This window comes from Diabrotica undecimpunctata, chromosome 3 (assembly GCF_040954645.1).
Source record: "Diabrotica undecimpunctata isolate CICGRU chromosome 3, icDiaUnde3, whole genome shotgun sequence".
Taxonomy (NCBI): Eukaryota; Metazoa; Arthropoda; class Insecta; order Coleoptera; family Chrysomelidae; genus Diabrotica; species Diabrotica undecimpunctata.
In genome coordinates this window covers 85,010,046-85,038,022 of record NC_092805.1, presented here as the reverse complement: position 1 = coordinate 85,038,022, position 27,977 = coordinate 85,010,046, and the positions used below count along the sequence as shown (strand labels likewise).

The window sequence follows — 27,977 nt, the reverse complement described above, 5'->3', positions numbered from 1 at the left end:
TCCTATTAGCTATGACAATCGAGAATTTTCGTATAAGAAATTTTTGTGTATCTCGTCAAAACGAAGCTATTTACGAAGATTCAGCTTGATAGTAATTATTTTTACATTAGGTATTTTTACTACAACTTTTGAACGTAGGACCTGGATAACATATGTTACGTAAAAATATGAGTCATAGTTTTAACCTTTAAAACATGTTTTTATTTTAATATGTTGTAGAGTTTACGAGAGGCCTCGATTTACCTGAGCGACCTTCCAGAACCAATGCGAGGGAAATCCAGTTTGCATTTACCGTTTCGCCATCGAAGGTTTTGGATTTTTCGAGATAACGGCACTGGTATATAATAACGGAACTTTATTTGGAAGGGACAGTTAATAAAGAAGATTCGCGCTCGTGATATTATTGTTACGCTCGCCTACTAATAAATTATTGTGTATGTAGTGATAAATAAACTTATATTAATTATCGTGCCTTTTAATAAATTAAAGTAGGAACAAGATAATAAATTAGTAAAGACATTATAAATTAAAGACATAACAATTAATAAATTCACAACAAATGGTGTCAGAGTGAGATCGAACATAAATTAGACTTATAATAATAATACAAGTGAATATAAAATAAATTGTGAAAATGGCTACGATTTATGAGCTGACAGTGACTAATTTAAGAAGACATCTTGAAGACAGAGAATTAGCTTCTACCGGAAAAAAGGCTGAGTTAGTCCAACGACTAAAGAACGCTTTGCTAGAAGAAGGACTAGATCCAGAGACTTATATATTTGAAGATGCTGTCCTCTCGTCGATTTCGAAAGTTTCTTCTGATGTAGCCAAAGTTTCTGGTGATGTAGCCAAAGTTTCCGGCGATATCGCTTCGTTGGAAGACAAAGTTTCTAACGAGATTTCTTCGCTGGAAAGCAAAGTCTCTGCTAACATCTCTTCGGAAATCTCTAAAGTCACTTCTGAGATGTCTGCCCTCGACGATAGAATATCTTCGTTAAAAAATCAAGTTGCTGCCGATATGTTGGCCTTCGAAGAAAAGATGAAAGAAATGGAAAGGAAGATGGAGGAAACAGGGACAGCAGAGAGAGGTAACAATCCGATTACAGTGGAGATAAAAGAAGACGAGACGAAATGTAAGTTGGAGACACGGCCGAAATTTGAAGGAAGTGGAGGTTCTATTCATGTTAAAGTCCCAACTTTCGACGGAAAATCATCATGGAACAACTACATGAAACAGTTCGAATCAGCCGCAAGAGCAAATGGATGGTCTGAAAAAGAAAAGGCGGTAAACCTGACTATCGCTCTTCGAGGAGATGCCTTAGATGTGCTTCAGACCATAGCCGTAGAGGAGACCGATGATTTCGAACAACTGAAGAAGAGGTTAAATATGCGATATGGCCACGAACATTTGGAGCATGTATATCAGTCACAGCTTAAAAATCGTAGACAGAAGAAAGATGAGGCTCTTCAAGAATATGAGGTAGATATTGCCAGATTAGTACGATATGCTTATCCAACAGCTCCCGAAGACATGATGGAAAAATTGGCCGTGCAAACATTTATTGATGGTCTTCGTGATCATGAAATGCAGAGAACACTGCGATTAGCTCGTCACAAGACGCTGGTTGATGTCCTATCCGCCGCCCTCGAATACGAGTCAGCTACGCAGGCCTCTGGCGGGTACAGTAAAGTTAGGACTGTAAACGAGGAAGAAGATGAAGATAAACTTGACCAGCTCGTTAATATGATAAAAAGCATGACATACAAGAAAACGAAGACCATCAGATGCTGGAATTGTGGCGAAATAGGACACGTACGAAGCTCCTGTAAGCACCCTAGGTACGACGCAAATCAAGAAACTCACCATCAGGAAAACTAGAACGGGTCAGCCTTAGGGGGGCAGCTTCGACCCAGAACTTTTCCAAAGACCCTCTCATACTAATAGCTTCTTTGAAATGTCGTGAAGATAGTGTATATGTAGATGGAGACATAAATGGTAAAAAGCATACGTTGTTGGTGGATACCGGAGCGACCAGAACCATTATACGCCCGACAGTTATAAACAGCCGAAAGAAACTGTTACCAACGAGGTTACGACTTCGGACCGCTACAGGTGAAAATGCCAACATTCATGGAGAAATCCAGGTACAATTGGGAATTGGGGCAGAAAAGTTTGTCCATACTGTTATAGTTGCTGACATCGAAGAGGATGTTATATTAGGAATGGACGTAATGAATATGCATGGATTCCAATTGGATTTTAAGAATAAGGTAATCAAAGTTGGCAACGAGGAGGTATTTCTCCATCCACATAATGACAACACTGTGCAAGCAGCCATTACAGAAGATACAGTCGTGCCTGCGAGAAGCGAAACGATCATAGTAGCGCGACTACAGGGAATTGTAGACGAAGGGAGACCTGTTATGATGGAGCCTTGGAACCACGACGATGAGGTTGGCCGTGGAATCATAATTGGAAAGGAATTGGTGACTTCGGCTAAAGAAATTCCTGTGAGACTTATCAATGTCAACGACTACCCAGTGACCATAAAGAAAGAGACAAAAGTAGGAACTTGTGTACCTGTGACATCCATAATCCGTCAGGCGACAACATCTGATAATTCCAACGACAAATTCGACCAAATGGTTGCAGTTGCAGGACAGTCTCTAAATCAGATGGAGAAAAGGAAATTAAGGGAATTTCTTCGGCAGTATCGTGATATTTTCGTACCGAAAGGAGGGAAGACGGGAAGAACTACCGTTGTTAAGCATAAAATTGATACTGGTAATGCTAAGCCAATTCGTCAAACAGCTCGACGATTACCACAGGCGAAAAGAGAGGAAGCTGAAACGATTGTTCAGGAAATGAAGAAAGACGGGGTGATAGAACCTTCTACGAGCCCATGGGTCTCTCCGGTGGTCCTGGTTAAGAAGAAAGACGGAACGACGAGGTTCTGTGTGGATTACCGTTTGCTGAACAACGTTACCAAGAAAGATAGTTATCCTCTGCCTCGGATCGATGACACATTGGACACATTGGCTGGAAGTAAATTGTTTTCTACTTTGGATTTGAAGTCTGGATACTGGCAGGTAGAAATGGACCCAGTCGATAAAGAAAAGACAGCCTTCACCACAGGATCTGGATTGTGGCAATTCAACGTTATGCCATTTGGACTTTGTAATGCTCCTGCGACATTTGAGAGGCTTATGGAAAATGTGTTGAGAGGGTTATCTTGGAAAACATGCCTGGTTTATTTAGATGACATAATCGTCTTGGGGGAGACATTCGAAGACCATTTGAGGAATTTAGAAAACGTTTTTAATCGACTTAAAGCTGCCCAATTGATGTTAAACCCCAAGAAGTGCCAGCTATTTCAAGGTAAAGTCAATTATCTGGGTCATATAGTCAGTAAAGAAGGAGTGGCCGTGGATAAGGGAAAAATCGATTCCATTAAGGAATGGCCAAAACCAACTGACAAACATCAAGTGAGAAGTTTTCTTGGACTATGTACTTACTACCGGAGGTTTATTAAGAAGTTTGCAGATATCGCTAAGCCATTAACGCGACTTACGGAGGAAGCAAGAGATTACCGCTGGGATACAGACTGCCAAAATGCCTTTGAGACCTTGAAAAAGCATTTAATAACAGCACCAATTTTAGGGTATCCACTGCCAGAAGGAGAGTTCATCTTAGATACAGATGCAAGTAATGTGGGAATTGGAGGAGTGCTGTCTCAGATTCAAGGAGGACAGGAACGAGTCCTCGGATATTTTAGTAAAGTTCTTTCAAAACCTGAGCGGAATTATTGCGTCACGAGAAGAGAACTTCTGGCAGTAGTGAAATCAGTAGAGCACTTCTATCAATACCTCTATGGAAGGAAGTTTTTAATCCGAACCGACCATGCCGCCCTTAAGTGGTTGATGCAGTTTAAGAATCCAGAGGGTCAGATAGCCAGGTGGATCGAACGACTCCAAGAATACGATTTTAAGATTGAGCACCGAGCCGGAGTTAGCCACAGAAACGCTGATTCTCTTTCCAGACGGCCATGCCCAGCAGAGTGTCCCCACTGCAACAAAACGGAATCCAAGGAAGCAGCAGTGCTAAGAACGACGATTGTCAACGACGACTGGACGCCTACTAAGATAAGGGAAGAACAAGAGAGAGATCCAGTTATACAGAAAATCCGAAAATGGAAAGAGGAAAACCGTCGACCACCTTGGCAGGAAATATCAAACCTATGCTCAGTAGTTAAGACGTATTGGGCCCAGTGGGACTCATTTATCATCGAAGATGGCTTGCTTAAACGAGTCCTGGAAAATGATGACGGTTCAGAGAAGAGAAGACAGTTGGTGATCCCAAAGAGCAGAATAGCCGAAGTACTTCGTCAGTTACACGACAGTCCATCGGGAGGGCATTTTGGTGTAAGGAAAACCCTTCAGCGAATTCGGGAACGGTTTTATTGGATGAACAGTTCCGACGACGTAAAAGACTGGTGTAAGAAATGTACTATTTGTGCTACGAGTAACGGGCCTCACCGGAAAAGGAGAGCTCCTATGAGACAATATAATGTTGGAAGCCCGTTTGAAAGAATAGCTTTGGACATTGCAGGGCCATTTCCAGAAAGTGAAAATGGGGGCAAGTACATGTTGGTAGTAATGGATTACTTCACTAAGTGGGTCGAGATTTACGCACTTCCAGACCAGAAGGCCGCCACCGTTGCAGATAAGTTGATCCAAGAATATATCAGCCGATTTGGAGTGCCTTTGGAGATCCATAGTGACCAAGGCAGGAACTTCGAAAGTGATCTATTCCAAGGAATATGTGATAGACTAGGCATGAAGAAAACAAGAACTACCGCGTATCATCCGCAATCGGATGGTATGGTAGAACGAATGAATAGGACAGTTGGCAAGTATTTGACAAAGATGGTGTCCGATCATCAGCGAGACTGGGACCAATACCTTCCGTTCTTCACAATGGCCTACAGATCTGCTGTTAACGAATCAACGGGCCAGACACCAGCCAGAGTCCTATTCGGACGCGAAATGCGACTACCTTGTGATCTAGAATTTGGGTGTCGACCTGGAGAAGATGTAGCAGGTGAAGATTATGTGATCGAATTACGAAGAAGAATGGACGATGTACATGAGTTGGTCCGTTCCCACCTTCAGATCGCTAGCGACCGAATGAAGAAACGGTACGATACACAAGCCGAAAAGGGTTGCTTTAAGAAGAACGACAAAGTATGGCTGTATAATCCCAAGAAGCGAAAAGGTTGTTCTCCCAAATTGCAGCAGTTTTGGGAAGGTCCATACCTCATCATGGAGAAGATCAACGATGTCATCTACCGAATAAGCAAGATTCCGAGGGGAAAGCCGATGATAGTACACCATAACCGGTTGGCATCTTTCGAAGGTGACCACGACGTAGATGAAGAAGTGGAAGTAAACCAAGTCCAAGATGTGTCTGACCTCACGTTTGAGGAATTCATGGGTGCCTATGGAGGTACCGGTAAAGCGAGACATGGTGTTACCACTGAAGAAAAGCAAGATCTACTCGCGCTCCCCGATGACTACTCGCTGGCCCTTACCATCCCGGCCAGTATCAAAGACGCACCAGGGTTGGCATCCGTCTTTCGAAGGAAGTTTGGTCGAGTTGCAGAACTTCAATGCCAAGTGCCAGCTCCCGGTAAAACCTTGAAACTCCAAGATGCATCACGTTACCTTTTCTACCTGGTAACAAAAGACACTGCCCGTGACCAACCTACCTACCGAGATGTATGGGAAGCCTTACTTCAATTGAGAGGGCACGTACTAGAGTCCGACGTGCAAAAGTTAGCCATGCCAAAGTTGGAGTGCCGCCAATTAGATTGGAGAGTTATCCGAAATATGGTGGAGGAGATCTTTAAAGACACCGAAGTCCAGGTGTTAGTCTGTTGCAATCCGCATAGTTACTGGTGCGGAGAGAAAACCGTCCCTTGTCATTTTTATACAACTGGAAGTTGTAAAAGAGGGTCCAGTTGCCGATACCAGCATACCGTTCCAGTTCTAGTCCCAACAAGGTTCCAGGAGGAACCATCTTTTGAGAGGGGGGCAATGTTACGTAAAAATATGAGTCATAGTTTTAACCTTTAAAACATGTTTTTATTTTAATATGTTGTAGAGTTTACGAGAGGCCTCGATTTACCTGAGCGACCTTCCAGAACCAATGCGAGGGAAATCCAGTTTGCATTTACCGTTTCGCCATCGAAGGTTTTGGATTTTTCGAGATAACGGCACTGGTATATAATAACGGAACTTTATTTGGAAGGGACAGTTAATAAAGAAGATTCGCGCTCGTGATATTATTGTTACGCTCGCCTACTAATAAATTATTGTGTATGTAGTGATAAATAAACTTATATTAATTATCGTGCCTTTTAATAAATTAAAGTAGGAACAAGATAATAAATTAGTAAAGACATTATAAATTAAAGACATAACAATTAATAAATTCACAACACATACTACGCAATTTATAGGACAATGTGGGTGTTAAATTATATAAATATTAACTAACCAACAGAAAAAAAAATGCGGTAGTTTTTTTTCTGTTGGTTCTCTCAAAGGGGGGACTTTTTGATAAAAACTTGCATTTGGATAATTATCTTGAGAATTAACAAAAAACCCGTTAGGAATAAATTTTTGAGAGTCGTCAAATCAACATATTTCATCCCTGCTACCCCTGTTAGCTACCACGAACGCAAATTGTTGTAACTACAAAATTTGGGCATTTTGTCAAAATTAAACTACTCACGAAAAATTAGTTTGTTTGTAACGAAGTGTGAAAAGGGGCCCGGGATTCCAGATTATTATTTTATAAATTTTCCAAAGCCTTTATTTCTTTATAAACAACGTTATTTCTTTATTAAATAAAAATATTTATTTAATAAATATTTCTTTATAATAAACCAGTGACTGTGACATATCATATATATTATTAAAAGTAGTAGTAGTTTTTGTGAATAGGTGGCGCTGGGGTTTTCATTAAATATTTCGCGAATTAAACACCAGATCGAAAAACTAAAACACACGTGGTTAATATTTTTTTAAAATCTGTTAAATGACACCAAACAAGACCCCCAGCCACACTTCCTAGAGCGGGGAGGGGGGCAACTTTGAAATCTTAAATGGGAACTTCCATTTTTTATCACTGATTTGGATTCATCATAAAAAAAGTAACGTTTATAAGGAACATTTTTTCAAATTGTTGATAGATGGCGTTATAATCGAAAAAAAAACGATTTATCGTGATACACTAGGAAAATTATGGAAACGGTTTAATTTCTCGAGAAATACACTTCTAAATGAAAAACCAAAAAGTATATATGTTTACCTGCTTTATTGCAGGAAAAAGTTTTATCTGAATTCTTTTTTTCAATTCGCGATAGATGGCACTGTAATCACAGAACAACATATATAGATTATAAGTCCGTAAACTAATTTTTATGGTACTGAATACAGTTTTTTAAGAATGTTTTGAAGATTCAGAATCTGCAAAAAAAATAGGGGTTTCTATTTAAGATTTGAAAGTTGCCCAGGAGTGGGAATGCGGGGTCGTGTTTGGTGCCATTCGATAGATTTTTGAAAAATAATCATCATAAGTGGCTCGACAATCCGTTGTGGATCTTGGCCTGCTCACAAAGAAGTCGCCACTCCTGTCGATTCCTAGCAACTTCCCTCCATCTTCTAACCTCTAGAATCTGTAGGTCTTCTTCCACATCATCAATTCATCTCATTCGTGGTCGTCCTCTGCTTCTTGTGCCCTCTGGTTTTGAAAATGTTAATCTCTTCGTGTATTCGTGATCTGACATCCTAGCAATGTGTCCAGCCCATCTAAGTCTCTGCACTTTAACGAATTTCACAATATCTGGATCGGTGTATAACTGATACAGTTCAAAGTTGTATCTTCGACGCCATAGCCCATTTTCATTTACGGCCCCAAAAATCTTTCTAAGATTTTTTCTCAAAAATACCAAGAAGTCTTTTATCACTTTGAGATAAGATCCACGTTTCAGCCCCATATATCAAAACTGGTCTTATTAAGGTCCTGTATATATTAAGCTTTAGTGCACGTTTTATATTTTTATTTTTTAAATGTCTCTGGAGGCCGTGAACAGTTCTGTTTGCTATTGCTATGCGTCTTTTTATTTCGTCGCTTGTCGTGTTTGTTGCGTTTACTAGCGATCCAAGATATGTAAATTCTTTGACTTGCTCAAAGGTATGGTTGTTAATTTGAATTCTTTGCTGGATATTTCGAGGGTTTTTAGAAACCAACATATATTTGGTTTTTTTCTCGTTTACCACAAGTCCTAATTCACTTGCTGCGTCCGCAAGCCTTGTAAAACACTGCACCATGTCTCTCATACTTCTGCCCACTATAACTATGTCGTCAGCGAATGCGAGAATTTGCGTCGATCTATTAAAAATAGTTCCATTCATTCTAATATTTAATTGTCTGATTGCCTTTTCCAAGGCAATATTAAAGAGCAGACACGCCAACGCGTCCCCCTGTCTTAGACCATTATTAATGTCAAAGAACGTAGAGTTTTCTCCTTCAATTCTAACGCATGAGCTTACGTTTTGCATTGTTAGGTGGGTCAACTTAACTAAATTAGGTGGGATCCCAAAGTCTATCATTGCATTATACAATGCAGTTCTTTTCACACTGTCATAGGCTTTGAAAAATAATAAACACATATTTTTTGGTTTTTTATTTGGAAGTGTATTTCCAGAGATATTAAACCGTTTCCATAATGTTCCTAAGGTATCACGATACATCGTTTTCTCCGATTATAACGCCATCTATCAAGAATTAGGATAGATTCTGATAAGCTAATGGTCGCATTGTGTGTGGTGCGGTACGATTGATTTTTTAAATATTCGACCTTCCCACTTCTTTTATTACACCCTATAATGCAATGGCATGGCTCGCAAAACAGGAAATCAAAAACAAAATATGTATGTATATCGATGGTCTGACTATTGATGTATATCTGACTATTGGTTGCCTTCAGTACGGTGCAACCAAGTTAGAAAAGGAGCGTGTTCACTTTGGGAAGGATCACTACAGGAGCAATGCGACCAATTTGTAGCATTAAAGTTAGATGGTTTTCAGGGCAACAACTAACAATAACCACAGAGGAAGCTACAGCTACCTGAGGAAAGGAATGCCAAACGTTAAAATGTTGAAAACAAATAGAAAAGGTTAATGCGAGTGAACAACAAAAGTAAAATGTAATGGCATGTCTCGCAAAACAGGAAAATATCGATGGCGTATATACATATTTCTGACTATTATATGCGTATTTCAGACTATCACTACAGGAGCATTGATCCTTTCTCAAGTTAACATGACTCTTCTCTAACTTGGCTGTACCATACCGAAGACAACCAATAGTCAGAAATACGTATATATGGTTGCCTTCCATCGATATACATATTTTGTTTTCCTGTTTTTCTAGATGTTCCATTACATTTTACTTTTATTGTTTACTCGCATTAATCTTTTCTATATATATATATATATATATATATATATATATATATATATATATATATATATATATATATATATATATATATATATATTCATCGTTCACAACAACCAAAGCAGGTGGCGCCTCTGTACGCTAACCACTGCTGTGGTGAAGCTTTAGGAGACATTCGTTGTACTTATCGAGTTTGAATTTGTTTCATCCCAAGTGTCGGATGAGGCTGGGATAGGCCGAAATGATTCATAATACTTTATTTATACCGATTCGAGCACGGGAGCTTTAACGAATTTGTCCTCCTAGGCCATATATTTGGCCATTTAATTCAATAAAGCGATAGCAGCTTTTACTAGAAGATCTTTAATCTGTTACATATATATCGACAGGCAATAATATCCAGTATTTCTTGTATATATATATATATATATATATATATATATATATATATATATATATATATATGAATAAAATCACTGTATATCTCAGCTTTTAATTTATCTCTTAATATTATTTTTCAGGAAGCAGAAAAAGCATAGATTCAAATGGTGAACCTACGGTAAAAAAAAAGCGTGGAAGACCTAGAAAAGGTAAGTCATTAATATTTTAATTAAGTGCTTACGAAGGTACCATGGCTTAATTATAATGGAAGAAAAAGAACTAAATATCAATAATAAAAAGAAATTGAGGGACATAGTTTTCAAACAAGAAAAGATTCTATTTAATCTTGCAAAAATTTGTCCTTCAGTTAGTTAACAATATTTTCTTACATGACTTTTGAAAAAATGGCTCCATATTTATTTATGTATTTATTAATTAATTTATTAATTAATTAATTTATTTATTTAATATCCCAATAGCCAAACGTTTTAAATTTCATAAGGCCGGGCTTAGATTGGAAGCAATTGTTCAATCGAGTCGGAACCAGAGTGTTTTTTGCCTGATGCCGCTGAAACATCGAACTCTGTTGCAAAGGATGATGCTACATGGATAAATCCAGGACTTACATGATACAATTTTTCTAGCAAAAGAAGCATTTTATCTATTTTTGTGACCATCAAATTACATTTTCCAATTGTGTATCCGGTTAGCTCCGGCTTTAGTGTTAACGACTACTTACGTAACCGGGACCGACGGCTTTACATGCTCTCCGAAGCAAGGTGGCACCTCAGTTAAATTAGAAAAATGTCCAGTGTCTCTGTCGGCTAGCAAACCAGAGCCACTTTACTTTCAGGGCACTTCATAGCTCAAAAGAACATATTATGGAGTAAAATCCTGGATGTTGCCAGCCAATAGGGCAATAAATAAATAAATATGTGTTTCGATAGCTTTGCAGCAAAACAAAAATAAGCGTGCTTTCATAAGAAGTATGTTCAACGCGTTTGGAAACAATTTTAAAGAGGCATAAAACCCTGATAAACATCTCTCTATTGATGAAACATTATGGTATCAAGATGGTCACTTGCAGATTGTTCTACTGCATATACAGTCAACAGTATGCTTTAAGTAATTTATATTTGACGCAGAACAAGCTGAGTGGGGTAGTTCTAAAAGGGAAGGTTGAGGAATGTATTAGTCACATATAAATTGTTCTCTACCCATAATTCTACAAAATGGTCTCCTCTGTCATTACGTTGTCCCAGTCCGAAATTTCCTACAATGTTTTCTTGTCTACCTTTTCCTACTTTGGCATTAGTCCCTCATTATTATATTGATGTCTTTATTTTTAGATGACTCATTACCCCCTTTATAGGATTATACAATTTCTCTATGTCATCTTCACTACTGTTGTCTGTGGGCGAACTTGGACCAGATTAATATCCACTGGCTTTGAGTGTAATTGTATCATGATTACTCTGTAACTTACAGATTTAATACAATTAGAGTGTTCTTTATGTACTATAAATGCCACGCCTTTCCGGTGGTTAGTGCCTTCTTCTCCGGAATAGAATATGTCTTGGTCCTCTTAGCGCAAGAACTGGTATATTGAGCCTTATCATCTCACTTGTGGTCTTTTGTGTCTTAGCGGGTTCGTAGAGACTTCTCATATTCCTTCATGTGCCTATTCTCATTGTCTGATTTTATTTTTTTTATTGTCACACTCATTTCTCTGGGTAACGGCCTGGGAAGCCCTGTGTGATTGTCGTTTCCTGTCGGATCTTGTCCGAGGACCATGATTAGTATAACTTTTCTTATCATATGTAAGTGCCATTACGAATAAACTTCTTATTGTCCTGTCTTCTAACGAAGGTTGGCGATCACTTCTTTACACGTTTCCCCATCTTTTGCAACATGAAATATCTGTTCAACACTGAAGTTAGTACAATCTCTGATATTCCTCAGCCAAGACTTTTTCTTTCTTCCCAAGCCTTTTCTTCCCTCTACTCTTCCTTGCATGATGACGTGTAGAAGAGAGTATTTATCGTTTCGAAGTATGTGGCCCCTATACGATGTTTTTCTTATTTTAATTATATACATAAGCTTTCTACCATGTCCATTTCGTCTTAACACTTCTTCGTTTGAGATTTTTGCAGTCCAAAGAATACGCCTATATAGCCACATATACCAGTGCGACCATACATAACATTCGACGAATCTCAATCTGATAACGATGGTCAATTTTTTATTTGTAAACATTTACTTATATTTTATAAATCCTTTTCGAGCTATTTCAATTCTGACCTTTGTCTCCTCATCTTGATCTAACTGTGAGTTTATCATTGCTCTGAGGTATTTATACTTGTCGACTCTCTCTAACGGTTTACCCTCCAATGTCAGATGTATGTTGTCAACAGGGTTTTCGAGATCACCATGTATTTGGTTTTATTATATTCATTGTTAGTCCCATCTTTTTGCTTTCTCTGTTAATGATTTCTATAAGAATTCGTAATTCTTCTATATTTTCTGCCATGATTGCAGTATCGTCTGCAAATCTTATGTTATTAATGACGAATGAACTAGAGAATAATAATAATGGGGTGGTTTCCCGTTACCTTCCCCATCGCAGTACCACAACCATTTAAATTGCTCCAATCAAGCTTTTGGTAGTCTAGTTTCAAATCAATCCACGATCATTTCCTCTGCGCCTTGATGTGGTACTGATGATCACTGCTGTCCTTCATCAGGGAGGGATAGGAAAAAGGTAACTAGATTTTGGAAGGATAAAAGGATGGGACATGCTTTCTTTCAGTATGGAGTTAAGACTAAATCATGCCTCGCGTGGGCAGGATCGCTTCCCTGAAGTATAGATATTCTCTACTGGAACCCACTACCGCTCTTAAGATGATACAAGTAATAAATTGGCAAAAGAATATAGGAAGACAAAAACATATTGATGGCCAACGGCTACCATATTCACCTACTTGACATAAGTGGTATAAATTAATTATAGATGGAAAAGTATCTAGATTAGAAAATATGTTGTTTAGATAACAGAAAAGCCATTTGGGGAAATACTAGTTGGGAAAAGACAATATGAGTGTGCGTGTGTGGTTGGGACTTCGAAACCTATGGTTTCATCCAGCTAGTCATATTTAACGTTGATTCTTGGGACAAAAAAAAACAGGTCAGTCCAGTGGGACTGCCGGTAGAAGTTATACTTCTATACACTCGTTCGTCGTAACAAATTTATATAGGAGTCAATCTGCACAATCATTACATATGTTATGCTAGAGGTAAGAGAGAGCAGAAAGCGAAAAGGAATTAGGTATACAGGTATATGGTGCATCGTTTGCTGTATATAAACATTTGACTTGCAATAGGAGTATAATAAGTAAATGAAGGATTGAATCAATTTTAATGAAAATATATATTTTTATTTTCATGTATAAAAGGACTTGAATGCAAAAAATTTTTTTACACATACTCTGCAGTAAAATTCATTGTTAATTTTGTTGTTAATATAAAAATACAATACAATATACTGCAACATAATTCAATATAATAATACAATACAAATTAAAATGCAATATTCATAAGTTTTTAAAAATGACAATATACGTAGCTTACTTACGCAATGTTTACATGATAAAAATATTAATAAAAAAAATATTGTTTGGTGATGCAACTGTTAATTTATCTGACATTGACAAATACAATATTTAATTGTTGTTTGTTGTGTATATAAGTACACATTTGAACTTTCTTGAGATATTTACAAGTTTTAATTTATAATTTAACATGCCTAACGAGGCTTGTTACTCCCGTACAAATTTCCACAGTCGAACGCGCGTATAGAAGTATAACTTCAAAAACCAACAACTCAGATTATGTTGTTATTTTTCATTTTATTTTAAAATTTAGCATTTTTGCGTATATTACATATATTTAATAAAATTAACGTGGGGTTTTTAAATATTTCAAAAATAAAAAAAGGCAATTCATATTTGGATTCGAACTCACATCCACCAGCGTATGAACCAAACACGTAAAATATTAGCCAATTAGACATGACACAACCGAATTTCAAAATTGACAGTTCTAGGTCATACAGTGATTTATTGAGATTATTATTTTGAAATACAAAAGACTAAAATAATTATGAACATTTAATAAATAATACAAAACATAATATCACATAAATAATAATATTAATAAATATTATATTATATATATATATAATATTATCTATATAGAATATATATAATATTAAATATATATACAAAAGGAACATTTTTATTCTCGAGAGAGGAAGAGAGAGAAAATATATCTTCTGTCTCTCTCTTACTCATTATCTTACATATGTAATGATTTCAGCAATTCACTCCCCTACAAATTTCCAACGTGGAGCGCGCGTATAAAAGTATAACTTCAAAAATAAAATTAATTTCAAAATCAGTATAAATACGGCAAAAAAATCTACATTATACGTATGGTAAACTTACAAATCACATGCTACTCTTCATATACAATTTTCTAATATTATCCAGTTTCATATGGTAATATTTCCAGAATTATCACCTTACGAAGCTTAAGCCCTTTCGATAAATATTAAAACTGGCAGAAGTCATATTTTGATTGAAAGAAAGACTAGGAATGCAGAAATAAGTTGTAAATACAACAAATGTTTTTCACATTAAAGACTTTAATATATGTGCAATAATCGTTTGTAAAAATTTTTTATTCTCAATCTTAATTACATTATGTTGTATACAAGCCAAAATAAAATATTTTTAGTGAATTTAGGGTAGTTTTGTACTCGGCTGTCTTTAACGTCAGGTAGGGAGCACAGTCTTATGAGGGTTAAGACAATTCAATTTTGAAAATGGGTGGCAAGAAGAAATTAATTACATGCACAATATGGCTTCAACATGTTATACCTAGACTTCTAATGTTTATTTTAACATTCTTTTCTAGATGAGCAGAAAGTTGTAGTTGCTAGTGAGACTCCTATAAAACGAAAACGCGGAAGGCCAAGAAAAGGTAAGCCACTAATTAAATAAGTACTAGAAGGTTGCGGTTACACGAGTCCAGACAACTATTATTGGGACAAATTAAAAAATTAAAATATATAACAAATTCAAGTGTTTGACTGTTAATTTATTATTATTATTTTTGTAATGATTAGAATGATAATGTAAAATAAACAATATTCTATATGATAAATAATCACAATAATTAATTAAGTAATTAATATTCTTAGATCATCAAAATATGTAAAAATTAGTGACAGTATGAAGTAACTACTAAAAACTAAACAAGATAAGTCAACTTCAAGAACAATGCAGCCGGACACTCACTACACGCAGCAGTTAATTTTTTGTCAAACTGAGTGAATCGCAGTATTATTTAAATAAAATGGTACGTGGAATCTCTACAAATTCAAAAATTCTAAGTTGGCGATTAAAATTATTTCCGCAATAAAACAATTCGTGAAGTGAACTTAATATTACTAAAACTACAGTGTTCAATATAATTAAGTGTTACGGGGAAACAGGAAGTATCTTAAAAAAGTTAAAAGCCTAGCTCGTTCAAAATTAGCTTTTGATAAGAATGGGAGAATATTAGTAAAAGTTTGCAAACAGGTCGAAGAAATACTCATAAGGCATATTACAGCTGAATGGAATCATGAAACTGGATTAAATTAGTCAAGGGAATGCTGTTAAATCTGGATTAAAGTTTTATAACGTTGAATTATGGTTGAAACATGACATCAAAAGAATAGCAAGAACACAAATTGGAAGTATGTTGCTCAGGATAGAGATCGATGGAAGGAGTTGGGAGAGGCCTATGTTCAAAAATGAAGGTTGAAGTGTGAGAAGGTTAAGGAGGTTGAATTACAAGTACCAATTTAAAAGTGTCCTCGTAGTTTAAAAAATTATATTTCCTTGTAGGTGTCGCTGCGAGAATAATAAAAGACCGTGGCAAGGGCGTGTCCTTTCTGTCCCAAGCAGTCTCTCTCTCTCTGTTTCTATATATATATATATATATATATATATATATATATATATATATATATATATATATATATATATATATGCTTTCTGTGGTTTTCCGGGTTTAACTCCGAGTTGCTTGCAATAAATAAAACAGCGAGCAATAGAAACAGCCGAACACAAACCCAAACTTTTGCTTAGGTACATGGATGATACTTTTATAATCTGGATACATGGAGAAGCAAAACTAAAGGTATTTTTAGAACACATCAATAATATACACCATAAAATCCAATTTACTATGAAACTGTAAGAAAACAAACAACTACCATTTTTAGATGCGTTAATACTAAAGAAGGAAGACAGGCACATAGGACACACAGTATACCGAAAACCCACACATACCGACAGATACCTACATGCCGATTCACATCAACATCCAGCACAATTACATTCAGTCATTAAAACCCTGATGACACGATCCCAAAGACTAACAGATGAAGAACATAAAAATAAAGAAATGTATAATGTGAAAAAAGCGCTAAAAAACGGCTTTTTAACATATACTCATAATGCCCAAAAAAGAATTAAGGATCCAACAGAAGAGGAAAAACCGATTGCTAAAGCCATTCTACCATATGTAAAGGGTACAACAGAAAAAATAGGGAGAGTGCTAAGAAAACAAAAAATACGAAAACGCAAAGGAGTATGCGAGATTCCATGTGGGGGCTGTGACAAATCGTACATCGGACAGACCAACCGAAGAATCAATGTTAGACGAGAAGAACATCAAAATGCCATCGAAAGGAGAGAAAAAACGTCGTCCCTTGCCCAACATGTCTCAAACACAGGACATACAATAAACCTGAACCAAACTACGATGCTAGCTAACAAAATGCAAACAGTCTAAACCAAAGAGATGATGCTCAAAGGCTTCCAACAACATGAAAAACGGTATTAAAGAAAAAGTCAGAAATACATCAGACCACAAGACCGACTAGTAGGATCTCGCCTACCTACACACTGACAGGAATAATCACAAGAAGCCTTGCGGCTATAAAAAGTAAACGCGTCGACCAGGAGAGTGTAGAGGCAGTTAACTTCAAACGACAGCAAGAAGCGCGACTGTTTGACTTTACAATGGCAAGTGCGACCTTGCCGAAACGTCGTTAAAATAATGATTTTTATCAAAACTTAAAATATTCAACGCGGAGTCAAAGCACAGAAAGCATATACTCAAACTTACATTCTAAGGAGGAGGAAATAATTGAGTAAACAGCTGATATAGACAAAATTTACTCTTTATACTAATTGCAATATATTTCACCTATTTACATAGGCATCCTTAGGGAAAGATACAATTATGGTTATTAGATATTTTTACATTAGATCAATAAGTCTACTTACTATGTTAGAATAATAATTGTCAAGATGTTTGAAAGAGTTTGAAGGGATTATAAATTAAAATAGTAAAAAAACTAGGACAGAGAAATTACAAATGTTTACGCCCATAAACTAAATATACAATGTTAAAGTAAGTAAAATTTATATTTGACAGACACATACAATTTTATTTTTTCGAATTACAGCACATATACTTTTCATATAATCTTCATTTACTCAAAAAACGATATAAGAGTAACAACTATATAAAAAAGTTATAAAGTACTATGTTTAAGTTTTACAGTAAAAAATGCTATTTGTTTAGGTACACGTCATGAAAGTTTCATTAAATATATCTCATTATGATGATAAAGGCCGTTATCTTTTAGTTTTCTTTCTTTTCATTGCTTAAATTTGAGTTTCTCGGTAAATTGACCAACAGACAATAGATTAACAGTATACCTGCTGGCCATTTCTCATTGTATCCCCTTCCAATATGCAATATTACCTGGTTAAACCTTTCGCCGTGCTCATCTAATGCGGTTTTTCCTCACATACGATCCAGATTTTCAGGAAATAAATTTAAGTGCGAATCTAAAAATGAATCTTGAGTGACATGTTGCATCCTAGATATTCATAAACACAAATAAGTTCTTGAATGATTTCTCAGTAGTTGTCTGCTTTCGTATTGCCAAGGAAATTATGGCACACTTGTATTAAAGCTGCATAGGTTCTTTTTTCTGCTCTTTTTAACATCAAATTAAAAGCTACATCCGTAATAAGCTCTCCTATTTACGGACCAACAAAAAATCCTTCTTTCAACTTCGTGTCAGTGATTCAGACAAATTTAGTTGTAAGGTACTGAAATCCTTTACGATTTTTGTTCATAGCTGTTACGAAATTTTTCATGAATCCCACCCTTATGTGAAGTAGTGGCCGGAAAACTTCTAGTCTAGTGACACTAGAGGTTTTTGAAATAAGTTTTTAACTCCAGGTGTTAAACTTTTCTTTTTGTCAATTTTTTCACCATGTTAACTATTTATCTTGACTGTCCCATTCACACAAAACAGCAAAACCTAGTATACCCTTCCAGTAAGCTAGTAAATATAGCTACGACTTTCAGATCAGCACAAATAATTCCAAATTTTTATAATTATCTTTCATGTTTGTTGCATGCTCGAGAGGTCCTGAAGGTTATTTATTACCATTGTGAAATAAGATGGCTTTCAAACTAATCTTAATAGCAAAGCCAACTTATTCGATACAAAACGTAAACAATTGTTACAAGAGAAGTTTTCAACTAGCTGATATCAAGTCATAAAAGCTAGTTGAGCAAAAACTGCGCATGCGCATATGTACTACTATAAAATTCTCTTACGAATTCATCTGTCTTTATTTTATTACTCGCTAAAACCCATCTTGTGTTTATACATATACACCATTTATAGTGTTAATGCAAAAAAAATTGAAAAATTCATGAATTTTAAATATTTAAAAAAAAAAAATTAATAACAGAAAATATAGACTTAATAGAAAAAATCGGTCAACTGAGATATATTTAGAGCATTGTTATCTTCATATTTATGATAAAATTAATTACTATTTAAATGGGAATAAGCCACAATTAAAGGTTAAAATACGTTTATTGACGTTTCAATTTCCACTTCGGAAATCGTTCTCAATTGTATTTTGAAGTGTATTTCCACTTCCGAAGTGGAAATTGAAACGTCAATAAACGTATTTTAACCTTTAATTGTGGCTTATTCCCATTTAAATAGTAATTAAATTTTATTTAATAAAAATCAAAATCGTATTTTGAGAACGATTTCCGAAGTGGAAATTGAAACGTCAATAAACGTATTTTAACCTTTAATTGTGGCTTATTCCCATTTAAATAGTAATTAATTTAAAATGCCACAAGAAAATAGCTTCAGAACAATATGATAAAATTTGTGAAAAGGGGATTTTGTTGCAGACCAGTGTAATCAATTAAACGACAGATATTAGGCAAACCTGTTAACTTTGGTTACATCTGCTTTTGTCCAAGGCTAGTAAATAGGAATATATTTCACTAAATTGCTTAATGCCTAATTATTTTGTTAATACTATTATATGAGTATACTTATATTAATATACTCGTATATTTATTAGGGCTCATACAATCACTCTACAGAAAAACATATGGTTTCACTCATTAAGACACCCTTTAAGAGTGAAGGCAACTTAATATTTCATGAACAGTAAAAGGTTATATTTAAGGGAGTATACGAGTAATACATGGTGATTTGATATTATTAAAACTTTCAAATGAAAAGTATGTTTATTAAAATATTACATTGTATTATGTTTTTTGGTCGTCTGTCTTTTAAAACCATTTATATATACATGGTATACTAGGATATAATTTCCTGATCTGATATTTTATGCCATTATGTAAGATTCACAAATTATTGGATTACTCTCGATCATATGGCAATGTAGTGAACGTTTTTTACATTTTAGATCTTACCGAATAAATAGTGGTGCATACATTATACATAGAACCGTATGAATCCAATGATCTGTAATATATTCGGTTTGCAGTAACATACTACACAACACCGAAACTAACTATGTGCAAGACTTGCGATGGAAGATCGTCATTTGACTGCGCGAATTAGAAAGCTATTCCTATGATGGCCTATGACGACCAGACAGTTAACAAAGAATTTTACTTTTAAGTTTTAAAAAAAATTCGTGTTGCAGTGAGAAGAAAGAGGCATTCATTCATTTTTTGACAAGTCGCGAACGGTTTCTTCGTCACTTTAATGGGCCAGCATATTCATCGAACTTTTTACGACAGTCTTAGGCAAAATAAAAGGTTACAAAATTCCGCCAGTGTCCTTTAACTCAGTATAGCAACCTGTGACTTTCTAGTTACCGAAACTAAAAGTGCCGCTTTTAAACTACGTATCGAATTCGTAGAGACGATTAGAACAAATGTAAAGATGGCACTAAAGGACATTACAAAAACTGAATTTCAGAACTGCTTAAGTGACTCTAATTAATGATGAAAGCGTATTTTTAAGTCTAATGTAGACTATTTCGATCGATGCTACGAGCTGGGTGACGGCAAATATAACATTGTGAAATTATTTTTTCGTTCCTAAACTTAATACCTTTGTGATTTGATGTTTTGATGCTTCAAAATGTTACCAGCGAATATCAAACCAGATTCAACAATCAATCACAAATTTTAAATAAATTTTGGGGATATTAATGTTAATATATTCGTTTGAAAGCTTGATGGACTAAATATATCATGCAGAATGAACTTACTAAAACCTTTACAAATTTTTTAACAATAACATTATGGGAAAGATTGTTAGATTAAAAAAATGGGATATATGGATCTAGATATAACCATCAACAAACTGTTCAAAGAAATATCTATCTCAGAATTCGCTAGATTCGAAAGAATTCGATCGCTGCTCATATAGTGAGCAGCCGATATAGCCGTAAGAGCGCTAGGTGGTAAAATGCAGGACAGAAGAACAAAAGGATGGACAACAAAGGAGATTGAAGTGGGAGCTGATACTCATAACTTAATGAACGTCAGAATATGGTGACGAGCAGCGCGGGGTCGCCAATTTTTGATGCATAAATTGTAGAAGATCAAAGCCTAATTTTGTAACTTTTAAGATTACTGGAAAACTTGTCTATGTACCTACAAACCTTTTAAAAGCCGTTAGTTTCATTTTGACTTGATCATTATATACAGCTTTAACATTGACAACATCGCTTTTATGAAAAAAGTCACCAACACCGAAAAATAAACTACATTTTAAGAATTTTCCGTTTTATCGATTCGGGATATTAGTTTTCTAAATATTTAATACAGACACGAGCAGAAATAATTCTTATTATACTAATTGTTGTGTTTTATTTTTACAGTCCAAGTAGAAGAGAATGAAGAGGATCCAAACTTCAAAGTACTAGGTAAATTAATATATACAATATCCATTGTTCATTTATATTATGCGACGTGTTAGACACGCTTGATATTATGTATAAAAGAAAGTTCAATTCATATTTCACTTATTTGGACAGTTTCATTAAATTCATTGAAAACACGCTGTTTTTTTTTTCAATATTCTGTTTTTTTTAGAGCATATGATTACGTTTTCTCTGCTCATTGGTGTTACAATTTATGTAAAATTCTGCAGATTAAAACCAAATTGTAATTTAATAATGCAGCAAAGTTGCTTAAATAGAAAGTAAATATAAGTCATAAACACCTGTAACACTGTCTAAAACTAATAAATGGTAACTAAAGTAGAATATTTTAAGAAATTTTACCATAATGTACTTCTTAGTGGTTAAGTAGTAGTACTAACTGGGTATATGTTTCTTGATTTCATTAATTGATATTTCCTATTTGTCGTTGATTTTTCTTCAATCAATACTACGATTTCAGTCAATTCGATTTATTTTACCATGCTTGTTTCCCTATGTTGCAAGTGTTTCATTGAAAAACGTCCCCAGAATAGCCTATTATTTGTTTTATTTCGTGCGACCTTAACCTTTTATTGATGTTTATCTGTGCTAGAGATTGTAGATAAAGGTGTTTTTTGGTCTCATAGTCCTTTCCAAAGTACAACCTGACAAGTCTTTTGTGATTTACGTCGATTTTTGTGGCTCTCATCATAAAACAAAAGGATTTTTTGTTCGTATGATACATTTTTCGTTTATGTCGATTAGGTGTTCTAAACCTTCCTCGAGTTAATTTTGGTTTCTTAGCAGTTCCACTGTTTCCTTCACGTACAAGATGCTAGATGGTCGACTCTATAATTTCGGTCATTTTTAAACATGTTTCGACCGTATAATTGACACTTCTTGGAATATTTTGATGTTTATTGATAAGGAACATTTAATTGCAGGTTTAATTGGAATTAATCCTGAAAGACTTTCTACTTTTAGCAATATCAAAATATGGATGTGACAAGGACACAACCTAACCTGTCTTAAAAAATGTTCCCAGGGGTGCTGTTTATCAAAGTTTTATCTATTAAGAAGAATAATTCCTTGAAAACCCCATTCGCCTTGGAGTATGCCCCATGTCTTTCATGTCCATCGAGTGCTTCTTAAATCTGACGGAAAGTACAGTGGGTTTTGAAACACTGTACGTTTTGATCTTGTAAATCTAGAGCTTTATTTTACTCATCATACTATCACCTTTGAAGGCTTTTTATGTAACATTTTTGAGAACATTAGTCAGCTGTTAATAATAATTTATTTAATAGTCAAGAAATTAACATATGCCCTTATCCGACCTATTCATTGTCCCAAAATTGACAGGAGGGCTGTAAGAAGGACTGGAAACGCAATATATCGTTTGTGTGTCTATTTTTCAACATCTAATTCAGCTTTCAACAATCGACGCTATAGCAAGTGTTGCAAAAGATGCTGCAAATACAATAGTTTCTTATAGACTTATTTAATATTTAATTCATATTTTTAACGTTATTAGATATTAAATGCCGAATATGTTTTATGTCATAAATAAATTATTTTAACATTATAACATAGCGACGTGTTGTCAAAAGTGTATTATTTCATTTCTATACCAACGATGTAGATGTGAAATCAAATTTAAATTTCCCATTACTTTAATTTGGGAAAGCTTATTTTGAAGCGGCCACATTATCATCCAACTGCCTCATTTATATACCAATGGAATTTCAACTGCAAATTAATTGATATCGAATGATTCTTAGTATACCAAATTAATATTTTTCCAGGAGCACCTTCGTCTGATTTTGGGGATAGCTAGTTATAAGGTAATAAAATAAAAACTCATTATTGCAACTTATTAGCAAGACAAAATTCGAGGAAAGCAAAATGTAGGAAGACAAAGAATATCGTGCTTTAAGAACTTGAGGGAATGGTTTAAATTCAATAGTGCAGAACTATTTAGAGCGGCAGTCAACAGGATCCGCATAACCATGATGATTTCCAACCTTCGATAGAAGATGGAACATGAAGAAGAAGCAGATATACAGTCAAATCTAATTGATATAATTTCTTTATTGATTGACGACAGATTATAACAATACTTTAACACTTTCCTGTAAGCATCCAATTGCGACTGGAGCAAATTTATATGTCATTTTTTTAAATGAATCTTTTTATCAAAATTTAAAATACTTTTTCTTTTGGACACTTCATTTATATTCTGAAAGCTTCTATCAAGATGTTTAAGATTAGTTAATAAAAATATATTTAAATTAACTATTAACGACAGTCTGATTTTTACAAAATTAATGTTAATTTTTGTAAAATACTTTTGTCTCAAAAAATGCATTGTTTCGAGAGAAAAACTTCAAGATCCTCTTACTATTATAAATAATTTTTAGGTTGAAATAAAAATCAATAATGGATAAAACACAAACTTTATTTACACTGAAGAAAATATAAAAACGAAAATAATCGATGATCGTTATAAACAACATAAAGACAAATCTTAATAAAAAAAGTCATATTATCTCCGTGTTTAATCCACAACATTTTCTTTTATAGGGCTAAAATAGCACATATTCTTTAAATATAATATTGTCTTAACATTGTTTCATACCAAGACTGAAATGAAAACAAAAAATAAATTACAAATAAGCCACATATTGATGTTAATTGAAAACTTAGTCACTTATTCAATGAAGCTTTACAATTATTTCTATTGCAAAAATATGCAGTAATATTAATATACCTACTTCCGATGCGAAATTCCTTTTGGTTACAATATGGTATCGAAAGCGTATAGTGGTTTAAAAAACTGCTGCGAATTTATTCGTTTAAATATTTAAAATCAAAAAACAACGTTATGTATATTCTCCAGAAAAAATCAAGTACCTAATTCAGTAACAATTCTAGATATCGCTTTCCCAGTACTACCATCAATTAAACATCTAGGAATTATTCTAGATGGGAAGTTACTACGGAAGGAACATATACAACAAACACATTTTTAACAAAAGTAGAAAAAGGCGTAAATGTATTAAGAGCAGTAAATAGTTGTAAGTAGGGAGCATACTCCAATATTGCTCTCCTCGTTGAAAAAATCATACATTAGATCCATATTGACTCCTGTTCTATATTCTACTCTCAAGCTCCGAAACACCATCTTCACGAATTAGACGGTATAGTAACTAAAAGTTTTAAACCATGCATTTGAGCCATGATAAGTACACCAAATTCCAATTTAAGGATTGAATGCTGTGAACCACCTCTGGCATTAAGAAGAAAATACTTATGTGAAAAGTTTCTATGGACAATTGTTTCTAAAACAAGTAATTTAATAAGCAAAATTCCTGAACTCTTTATACTGGATCTTACTAGCACATACTGGAAAAGTAATAAATCTCTATTAATAGTAAAAGCCTATAATCAATATATGACTCTTAAAGAACTAGTACATACTAACGATATATTGTGATATTTTCATAACTAAATTCAATACCGAATTTAATTAACATTGAACCCATTTTCCTTAGGGGCAATTCTCAATTTCCTCAACTTATTCGGAATCAATTATTTGTATCAGATATTAATGATCTAGTACTTAACAGCTATCAGTTATATACTGATGCCTCTAAAAAAGATGATGTTGCAAATATTAAAAATAAAGTAAAAAAAGAATAAACAAACATTTCTGAAAATACTTAGCAGAATTGACAGCAATTTTGGAGGCATTATTATATCGAAAATACTGCTCTCAAGAAAATTTAATTATTTTTTCAGATAGCAGAAGCGCACTAGACAAATTAAAAGAACTTCACAACAAAACTAAAATAAATTATATTCAACTAAATATTGCAAAGAAAATTATGGAATTGAAGAGAAGTAGTAAACTTAATAAACTAGCATGGATTAAAGCGCACTGCGGCTTAAACCTGTCGAATATTTAGCAAAAGAGGCCCTAAATGTAAATTACATTAGTAATTATAAATGTACAACTTCAGATTTAAATATATTTTCAAAAAATTAAATGAAGGAGGAATGGAAAATTTGGTATACTAAAAGTCAAAAGAAAGTATTTTATAAAAACATACAAAGTTCCATTCCATCTCATACTTGGTTTAAAGAAGGCGGCTTTGAAAAAGAATTTGTAAAAACTATTTGTAGACTAAGATTTAATAACACTTTGGCTCCATCACATCTTTTCAAAATAAAATTAATGCAAGATCCATTATGTAATTGCGGAGAAATAGGAAAAAAGGAACTTATGGTCTTAAATTATAAAAAATAATGTACAAAAGTTAAATACTCACTTAGATAAATTTAAATCTATAAAAAATCTCTACAATCTTTCTCAATTACTAATGTCTAAAGATATGGAAGTATATAAAACGCCGAACAAACATTTTGTAACTTAGGTTTAAAATTGTAAAATATATGTAGTTATGAAAAGAAATACATACCAAAAAATTTAAAAAATATATAAAAACATTAAAAGAAATAAAGAAAACTAAAACAAAAAAATTGAAGGTATAAAAGAAAATTAAAAAAAAACAAAAATAAGAACTTGTAAAAATGTTAGCTAAGGATATTAAAAATGTAAAACAAAAATTGCAAAGTGCAGAAATTTACGATGTTAAATAACAAAAATTGGTTAGGCGAATGGATCTAGTTATCCGCAGTCATATTTCCAAAAACACACACACAGGGAGAGAGATACATACACATAATATACCTACTTATTAAAATGAATATGAAGTTATAAATAAGTATTTCTTTAAGATATTTGATCTTTTTAAAACGGCTTGTATTAACTTCGTTAACTTCCCTTTTCAATTTTGTATCGGAACAACAACCCGTTATACATCCCGGTACGAATCAAGTTCTACTGGTGTAAACTTTCTTGGCACTACTATTTAAATAATATTAACCACCAAAACAGTAATCTTGTATTAATTACGCATAATTAATTGTTTTCGAAATTTGCACATTCACTCCAACGTAATACTAGCATCCTTCCCTACACCAACGTCCCCTAGCGACAAACCAAGCTAACAGGTAAAATATTGTACACAAATTTCTCCATAATTGTAAACTTTAAATTTTTCATCATTAAAATATGGCGTACTCTTATTAATTTTCAAGCCTGACATCTATCAGAAGTTGTTATAACCAAATAATGCAGAATTCTCTGTTATCAATTTTATTGTTAACTAGTGTTCTAAAGATGTCACTATTAACGACATAATATTGAAACAAAATTTTTTCATTCTTCTTACACGTATTTTTTTTTCGTATCATTAACTGTTCTTTGGTTTTATTTGCATTTAAATATATTTTATGTATAAATTTATAAGATAAATCTCTCGCGTCACAGTGTTAATCGCCATATTCCTCCATAACGGATGGTCCGATTTTTACGAATCTTCAGTAGGTTTGAGAATAGATTATCTATTTTTCATACCCCTAAGGGGTAAGGGTGGTTCACCTCAAACATTTTTTTTTAGTTTTCAGTCGATTTTTTTATTTTTATGTTTTTATGTGGCAGTAAACAATATATATAGCCCTTATTTTTCACTTCTCTATTACTAACCCCTTTTTAACAGGTATATTAGTGTCACAGAGTTAGTTGCCCTATTTCTCCGAAATTGCTTGACCGAGTTTTATTAAATTTTATCTTTGTATTTGGTAGGTCTTAGAATATGTCGTAATCTATTTTTCATACAGATAAGGGGTAAGAGTGGTCCACCCCAACTATTATTTTATTTTTTAAACAAATTTTTTTATTTTTATTTTTTTATGATGTAGCATTTAAAAATTCATACAGCCCTTAATTTTTACCCTTATATCACTATCCCCTATTTTTTAATTGCCATATTATTAGTGTCACAGAGTTAGTTTCCATACTCCTTCGAAACCGCTTAACCGATTTTTATGAAATTTTGCAAAATCTGTCTCCTGCCATTATCTATAATGTAGCACCCAAATAATTTTTAAACTGTTTGCCTTTTGTCTAGTGTTAGTTTTTATGTAGATGTATGTAAATCTTTATGACATTCGATGATGTGCTGGATAGCAAAATTTTTATGAAAATACCCAGAAGATGCTCTGAGAGCGAAAGTACTTGCTCGATATCTGCTTTTTATTTGTAAAATTCATATAGTCGAGCATTCAACTATATCCTATGCTGTTAATTTTTTAGACCCAGTATTTAATTCGTAAGGCGGTACGAAGTCCCCGGGTCAGCTAATATGTGTATATATATATATATATATATATATATATATATATATATATATCTATATATATATATATATATATATATATATATACAGTAGACTCCCTCTATAACGAGAACTGAAATGGCAGACTAATTACCTCGTTATAAGCGGATCTCGTTATATCCAACAACAATAATATTGTGCATACATATGAATATGTAGTTTTCTAAAACATTAACTTTCTATAGGGAAGCCATTCGGAGCAATATAAGATGCTAATAAATATTGTTTGAATGGCGTTTTTAAAACAAAGTTGTTTACTTTTATTGTCAATGAAATGCATTAAAACAAAAAAGAGTTGTTTACTTTTACTGTCAATGATATATGTTAAAACAAAAAATCTGTATTCTGTAAATATGTATAAAGCGTATAAAGTTATTTTGTCATTTTTGACTGCTTTAAATTGTCCAGTA

General features: G+C 33.9%; 1 protein-coding gene across 1 annotated transcript in view; it reads left to right on the top strand.

Annotated features, from left to right (window-relative positions):
• The window catches only part of LOC140436989 (uncharacterized), a 72,643-nt gene that overhangs the window by 5,198 nt on the left and 39,468 nt on the right, over positions 1 to 27,977 (top strand). Inside the window, exons 4-6 of the mRNA XM_072526197.1 lie at positions 10,055 to 10,123; positions 14,889 to 14,954; positions 21,224 to 21,268. Coding sequence (XP_072382298.1) covers positions 10,055 to 10,123; positions 14,889 to 14,954; positions 21,224 to 21,268 — 180 coding nt within the window. The remainder of the gene's footprint in view (positions 1 to 10,054; positions 10,124 to 14,888; positions 14,955 to 21,223; positions 21,269 to 27,977) is intronic.